Source organism: Oncorhynchus masou, chromosome 13 (genome assembly GCF_036934945.1).
Source record: "Oncorhynchus masou masou isolate Uvic2021 chromosome 13, UVic_Omas_1.1, whole genome shotgun sequence".
Classification (NCBI taxonomy): Eukaryota; Metazoa; Chordata; class Actinopteri; order Salmoniformes; family Salmonidae; genus Oncorhynchus; species Oncorhynchus masou.
Window position 1 is genome coordinate 16,910,402 of NC_088224.1, and position 7,857 is coordinate 16,918,258.

The 7,857-nt window shown below is 44.7% G+C and overlaps 1 protein-coding gene across 5 annotated transcripts in view; it reads left to right on the top strand.

Moving 5' to 3' along the window:
• LOC135551803 (neurabin-1-like) overlaps positions 1-7,857 on the top strand; it is a 117,198-nt gene that overhangs the window by 84,307 nt on the left and 25,034 nt on the right. For 4 of the 5 annotated variants that reach the window (XM_064983028.1, XM_064983027.1, XM_064983030.1 and 1 more), the window contains exons 7-9: positions 4,588-4,773; positions 6,067-6,120; positions 7,033-7,262. In XM_064983028.1, the coding sequence (XP_064839100.1) occupies positions 4,588-4,773; positions 6,067-6,120; positions 7,033-7,262 (470 nt within the window). The remainder of the gene's footprint in view (positions 1-4,587; positions 4,774-6,066; positions 6,121-7,032; positions 7,263-7,857) is intronic. The other variant, XM_064983029.1, reaches the window with a different exon arrangement.

Here is a 7,857-nt window from a genome sequence, read left to right on the forward strand (position 1 = left end):
CCTATTCACCCCGTTCTCTATTCAACCTTTTCACCCTGTTCACCCTGTTAATAGAGAATGGGGGTGAATAGATACCCTTAGTTGTTTAAAGCAGCAGGGCTGGAAGCTTTCCCTGTACCAGAGGTTTCAAATCATGTGTCAGCGTAAGCTTTGTGTGTGTGTGTGTGTGTGTGTGTGTGTGTGTGTGTGTGTGTGTGTGTGTGTGTGTGTGTGTGTGTTTGTGCGCATCAGTGTGTTTGTGAGAGAGTCAGAGAGAGACAGAAAGAGAGAGAGAAAGATAATGTGTGTGTCTGTGTGTGCATCAGCGTGTTTGTGTGTGTGTGTGAGAGAGAGAGAGAGAGAGATGTGTTCGCTCTGCAACAACTCAGTGAGCTCCAGCACCAGTGTTTCTGGCAGTAGGACCAGACAGAGGGGCCCGGCCGGCCAGGATGGGTCATTCGATCCTGCTGTCCCTGCCTGGCTCTCTGCAACCAGATGTGAGCTGCAGCAGAGCAGAACTCGTCTTTATAATCCTGTCTGTGTCCCAAATGGCACCCCGCTCTCTACATAGTGCACTACTTTAGAGCAGAACCCATTGGGGATAGTGTGTCATTTGGGATGTATTCTGTCTGTCTGGATCAGTTTAGTAAGCTGCCAGGCTGTAGAGAGAGAACTCTAGCAGAAAGAGAAACATACAGTATCATCAACCCTGCTGTCTCTTTTCTACTGACCACACATACTGCACAGATTGATGATGATGATGATGATAGTGACGGGGTGATGATGGTGGTGAAGCTAATGGAACATTCATCCTTATAGCCTGCTACCATGTGTGCATTGCTGCGCTTATAATGTGAAGAAATAATAACATTTTAAGCTAAATGTTCTGATCTGTTTTGTCCGCCACATTGCGTAAAAAAGATGCTAGTGGTTGTATTCATTTGGGATCTATCGCATCTCACAACTGTCCCAGACTATGTTTGGAATATTTATTTCTCATACAGAAGTGAATAGGTCGACTTTTGACTATGGGGGATCGTAGATTGATATTTATTTATTTTATTTTATTTCACCTTTATTTAACCAGGTAGGAAAGTTGAGAACAAGTTCTCATTTACGACCTGGCCAAGATAAAGCAAAGCAGTTCGACACAAACAACACAGAGTTACACATGGAGTAAAACAAACATACAGTCAATAATACAGTATAAATAAGTCTATATACGATGTGAGCAAATGAGGTGAGATAAGGGAGGTAAAGGCAAAAAAAGGCCATGGTGGCGAAGTAAATACAATTTAGCAAGTAAAACACTGGAATGGTGTTTGCAGCTAAATAGAAATAGAAATAATGGGGTGCAAAGCAAAATAAATAAATAAATACAGTAGGGGAAGAGGTAGTTGTTTGGGCTAAATTATAGATGGGCTATGTACAGGTGCAGTAATCTGTCAGCTACGCTGACAGCTGGTGCTTAAAGCTAGTGGGGGAGATAAGTGTTTCCAGTTTCAGAGAGGGTAGGATAGATATAGGTCTGTAGCAGTTTGGGTCAAGAGTGTCCCCCACTTTGAAGAGCGTGATGACCGCAGCTGCTTTCCAATCTTTGGGAATCTCAGACGACACGAAGAAAGGTTGAACAGGCTAGTAATAGGGGTGGCAACAATTTTGGCAGATCATTTTTAGAAAGAAAGGGTCCATATTGTCTAGCCCGGCTGATTTGTATGGGTCCAGATTTTGCAGCTCTTTCAGAACATCAGCTGACTGAATTTGGGAGAAGGAGAAATGGGGAAGGCTTGGGCGAGTTGCTGTGGGGGGTGCAGTGCTGTTGACCGGGGTAGGGGTAGCCAGGTGGAAAGCATGGCCAGCCGTAGAAAAATGCTTATTGAAATTCTCAATTATAGTGGATTTATAAGTGGTGACAGTGTTTCCTATCTTCAGTGCAGTGGGCAGCTGGGAGGAGGTGTTCTTATTATCCATGGACTTTACAGTATCCCAGAACATTGAGTTAGTGTTGCAGGATGCAAATTTCTGCTTGAAAAAGCTAGCCTTGGCTTTTCTAACTGCCTGTGTATAATGGTTTCTAGCTTCCCTGAAAAGCTGCATATCACGGGGGCTGTTCAATGCTAATGCAGAACGCCATAGGATGTTTTTGTGTTGGTTAAGGGCAGTCAGGTCTGGGGAGAACCAAGGGCTATATCTGTTCCTGGTTCTAAATTTCTTGAATGGGGCATGCTTATTTAAGATGGTTACGAAGGCATTTATAAAAAAATAACCTGGCATCCTCTACTGACGGGATGAGATCAATATCCTTCCAGGATACCCGGCCAGGTCGATTAGAAAGGCCTGCTCGCTGAAGTGTTTCAGGGAGCGTTTGACAGTGATGAGTTGAGGTCGTTTGACCGCTGACCCATTACGGATGCAGGCAATGAGGCAGTGATTGCTGAGATCTTGGTTGAAGACAGCAGAGGTGTATTTAGAGGGCAAGTTGGTTAGGATGATATCTATGAGGGTGCCCGTGTTTATGGCTTTGGGGAGGTACCTGGTAGGTTCATTGATAACTTGTGTGAGATTGAGGGCATCAAGCTTAGATTGTAGGATGGCTGGGGTGTTAAGCATGTTCCAGTTTAGGTCGCCTAGCAGCACAAGCTCTGAAGATAGATGGGGGTCAATCAGTTCATATATGGTGTCCAGAGCACAGCTGGGGGCAGAGGGTGGTCTATAGCAGGCAGCAACGGTTGAGAGACTTGGTTTAAAGAGGTGGATTTTTAAAAGTAGAAGTTCAAATTGTTTGGGTACAGACCTGGATATTAGGTCAGAACTCTGCAGGCTATCTTTGCAGTAGATTGCAACACCGCCCCCTTTGGCAGTTCTATCTTGTCTGAAAATGTTGTAGTTAGGGATGAACATTTCAGAATATTTGGTGGCCTTCCTAAGCCAAGATTCAGACACAGCTAGAACATCCGGGTTGGCAGAGTGTGCTAAAGCAGTGAATAAAACAAACTTAGGGAGGAGGCTTCTAATGTTAACATGCATGAAACCAAGGCTATTACGGTTACAGAGTCATCAAAAGAGAGCGCCTGGGGAATAGGAGTGGAGCTAGGCACTGCAGGGCCTGGATTCACCTCTACATCGCCAGAGGAACAGAGGAGGAGTAGGATAAGGGTACGGCTCAAAGCAATGAGAATTGGTCGTATAGAATGTCTGGAACAGAGAGTAAAAGGAGGTTTCTGGGGGCGATAAAATAGCTTCAAGGTATAAATGTACAGACAAAGGTATGGTAGGATGTGAATACAGTGGAGGTAAACCTAGGTATTGAGTGATGATGAGAGAGATATTGTCTCTAGAAACATCATTGAAACCAGGAGATGTCATCGCATGTGTGGGTGGTGGAACTAATAGGTTGGATAAGGTATAGTGAGCAGGACTAGAGGCTCTACAGTGAAATAAGCCAATAAACACTAACCAGAACAGCAATGGACAAGGCATATTGACATTAAGGAGAGGCATGCTTAGTCGAGTGTTCAAAAGGGTCCAGTGAGTCGTGAGGTTGGTTGGGGTCACGGCGATTCAGACAGCTAGCCGGGCCATCGGTAGCAAGCTAGCATAGGATGGAGGTCTGTTTTTAGCCACCTCGTGCGTTTCCGTCGGTAGGATTAGTGGGGTTCGGTGTGGTAGAGGGGATCAATTCAATTCGCAAAAAAAATAGATGTAGTTATAGAGGCCCAAGAAAAAACTGTTTTTTTGTTCTTGTTAATTAACGGTCAGTTACCGTGACACCGGCTGATGGAATTTTGTGCCCGCCACAGCCCTAGTGGTGATGATGGTGATGGATTGCTCTCATAAAGCACCACTCATCTGAAAGGGTTTTCCATACTGTGGGTCATCACAGGATGACAATGACCTAACCCTAACCCTGACCCTCTCCTCAACCCCCCACCCTCCATCCCCATCCATCAATCTTCCTCTTCCTCACCTCTCCTCAACCCCCAGCTCACTTTGACTGGGCCCCTGTTATTCTATACCCAGACATGACAACTGGTCTCTCTCTCAAAATTGGCTGAGAGAAGGCTTAAGCTGGTGTATTTGTTGTCCTCACCGTAAACATGATTAACTGTTTTCATTATCAACATTCGAGATGCCTGGCTACTCATCCACAGAGCGCCGGCCAAATGCCACGCCCACTAAGGTTTCTTCTCCACCGTGAGTTGACTTGATCTCCTCACAGATTACTTTGCAAATGCAAATCGTTCTGATTGGTCCCAGAAACCAGAACTGGCCTACCCAAATCTTTGTTTCATGTCATTTTAACATTGCCACAAACGACTTCTAGGTTGTTAGGTTCAGACTGATGCATGGTGTGACCGATACAGCAGTGGAATTAATACAGGATGAGTCGTCTGGCAAACATTGGAGTAGCAGGCAATGTTTCTTCAAATAGGAAGAGGAAGGAAGAGAGGACTCAATGAAAGTTAGACAAAGTCAAACAAATGAAAAAGAAGGGGTAAACGTTTGATGAGGAGGAGCTTGTGTTGTTCTCTGTGAAACGTATATGTATGACAAATTATGTAGACGGAAATGTATTCTCATGTTATGTGTGTGTGTGTGTGACCTCAGACAGGGGAGTATGCCACTGATGAGGAGGAGGAGGAGGATGAGGAGGCAGGGCCAGCTGCGGACAGGGCCAGAGACGGGGGGGGCGACGACGAGAAGAGCATTGAGGTGTTCGATTTGCCAGAAGCGGATGACATCATTTCCCCCTCAGAGTTGGATGCCACCAAACTCTACCAGAAGTTCAGAGAGGTCACTTCACTTCCTCTTTCCTTGTCTCTTTTCCTCTACTTCTTTCCTTTCACCACTTTAAAAAAAGACAGAAGGTCCCAAAAAAAGGTCTCACTATAAAGGTATTTTCCTCGCCTGAATATTGCTAATACTGTTGCCCAGCACTTTGTCAAACAACTCTTTCTTGTTCCTGATTGGAACGAAGTCAAACAGTAGCAAATGACTGAAAAAAAAGTATTTGGGCGTTACTCTCTTCTAGAACACTTTTGATTTGATTTTTAAAAAAAATCATTTTTAAAGTAGCCAGCCTGCAAGTAATATTGATTAAAAAGCCTTACTACCACTGCTGGCACCAGGAGATTTTGTCCCTCACACCACATTTGCGTGACACACTTAACAAATTGCTCGAGCTGCACTGCGGTGTTCTGGATATTTAGTGAGAAATAATGTAATCTCTACTGTCCCAAAACCTCTGAACTCTCTCTCTGGGACTCTCTCATTCTCTCTTTCTTTCTTTCTTTCTTTCTTTCTTTCTTTCTTTCTCTCTCTCTCTCTCTCTCTCTCTCTCTCTCTCTCTCTCTCTCTCTCTCTCTCTCTCGCTCTCTCTCCCTCTCCCTCTCTCTCTCTCCTCTCTCTCTCTCTCTCTCTCTCTCTCTCTCTCCCTCTCTCTCTCTCTCTCTCTCTCTCTCTCTCTTCCCTCTCTCTCTCTCTCCTCTCTCTCCTCTCTCTCTCTCTCTCTCTCTATCCCTCTCTCCCCCCCCCTCTCTCTCTCTCTCTCTCTCTCTCTCTCTCTCTCTCTCTCTCTCTCTCTCTCATCTCTCGTTCTCTCATTCTCTTTCCCTCTCTCTCTTCTCTCTTTCTCTCTCTCTCTCTTTCTCTCTCTCTCTCATTTTCTCTCTCATTCTCTCTCTCTCATTCTCTTTCTCTCTCCCTCTCTCTCTCTCTCTCTCTCTCATTCTCTCTTTCTATCTATTTTTCTCTTTCTTTTTCTCTCTTTCTCTCTCCCTCTCTCTCTCTCTCATTCTCTCTCTCTCTCTTTCTTTTTCTCTCTTCACATTCCTTTACTGCCTCTTTCTCTCAACTTCTCTCATGCTACTGTGTCCTTCCTCTCTCTTTCTCTATCTGTCATTCAATCTCCACTTTTCTCTCTCTGCCTATTGACTCCTTCTGTGTGTGTGTGTGTGTGTCTCTGTCTCTGTCTCTGTCTCTGTCTCTGTCTCTGTCTCTGTCTCTGTATGAGGCTTGTCCAGCACAGAGGCTGCTCAGCCAAGTGTTTGATCATCAGATCGACCTCTTCCCTTTCTACTCCCTCAGCTGCAGATCAAGCACACTGTCACCGAGGCAGAGATACAGAAGCTCAAAAACAAGGTAAGAAAGCTCTGCTACTATCATCTCTAAGAATGGTCTAAAATACATTTACAAAGTACAATAAAAGCATGGGGAATAGACATATGTTTGGAAAAAGGACATCATTGGACAGTGCAGTGGATAATAGTTTCTATTTCAAGTTATTTCTGAATATTTAAGGCAATTGCATGTGTATTTCAGAAGTTTAGCTCCGCTGCTTATCTGTCAGTTTCGTGTCACAGGTGTCTGGGTGGTGAGTGAGTCAGTGGTTACGTGAGAGTGACAGGCAAGCAGGCACAGACACAAGAGATTTTTAAAAGTGTCTGGTTTATCCCCTGCATCCTGATAATGTTTTTTATTTATTTAACTAGGCAAGTCAGTTAAGAACAAATTCTTATTTTACAATGACGGCCTACCCCGGCCAAACCCTCCCCTAACCCGGATGGCGCTGGGCCAATTGTGTGCCGTCCTATGAGGACAGTTTAGATCAAACTGCAGGAAGTAATCTAAAAGCTCCGTAGATTATTAACTCAATTGAATGAGTGGATTTAGTGACAGTGAAAGATAAGCTTGTTGGTGTAATACTCTGAGCCTGAGCTGATCTGGTGTTCGTTGGGGGACTGTTGCTTCAGAAGTTTGCCCTGACGAGGAGTAGAAGGATGTAATACAATAACAACATTTGAAAGGAGGTTGAGCCAATATACTAAACTCATTGAAGGGCTTGTTGCATGCAATGCTGCAGTTTCTCTTTGTTGTGAAGAATGGTTAGGGATCTGTAAGTTAAGGTGTTCATCCCATAGCATAGTCTCATACCATAGTGCGTGCATGCGTGTGTGTGTGTGTCTGTGATTGTGTGTGTGTGTGTGTGTGTTGCCATGCTAATGTGTTTATGTGTGTTCAGTATCTGAATGTCTTTGTGCTTGCCTACCCCAGCTAGCAGCGGTGGACAGGGAGAAGGCGCGCTGGGAGAAGGAGAAGACCCAGCTGAAGGCCAGCATGGAGGAGAACAAGGAGAGGATGCTGAAGCTGGAGAGTTACTGGATCGAGGCCCAGACCCTGTGCCACACGGTCAACGAGCACCTGAAGGAGGCCCAGTGCCAGTACACCACCCTAGAGAAGAAGTACAACAAGGCCAAGAAACTCATCAAAGATTTCCAGCAGAAGTGAGTCAGAGTCTTGTGCTAAACTAGTCTAAATTAAACAACATACTGGTTCAATATGCTGTATCATTCCTAGGCTTGGTAAGGCTGTTACGAACTCTCCCAAGTGAAATATCTAACTTAGGGTAGTGCGTTTGGTGTCAGGCGACCCATGTTCTAAGGGAATTACTCATTCACGCCACTCATGTCCATACAGAACTATAAATGTATTTTCCTAGCACTAATATCACTAATACTGTTGCTCAGCACTTTGCAAACAACTCTTGGTTGTTCCTTTCGCATCTTTTAACTGACTACAGATCAACATCAACATGTACTTTTGTGATTTACTGTACTTCGTATTATACTGCAGCACGCTTGGAATGTTTCTTTGGGCCAATTAACTGGGCAGACTGGAACTACAGTAACCAGTTAATAGGATTAAATAGGTGATCTGTTGCTCTGGTCTTGTCAGTAACTAGCCACACACTCCAGATCTGTTGCTCTGGTCTCGTCAGTAACTAGCCACACACTCCAGATGTGTTGCTCTGGTCTAGTCAGTAACTAGCCACACACTCCATATCTGTTGCTCTGGTCTAGTCAGTAACTAGCCACACAC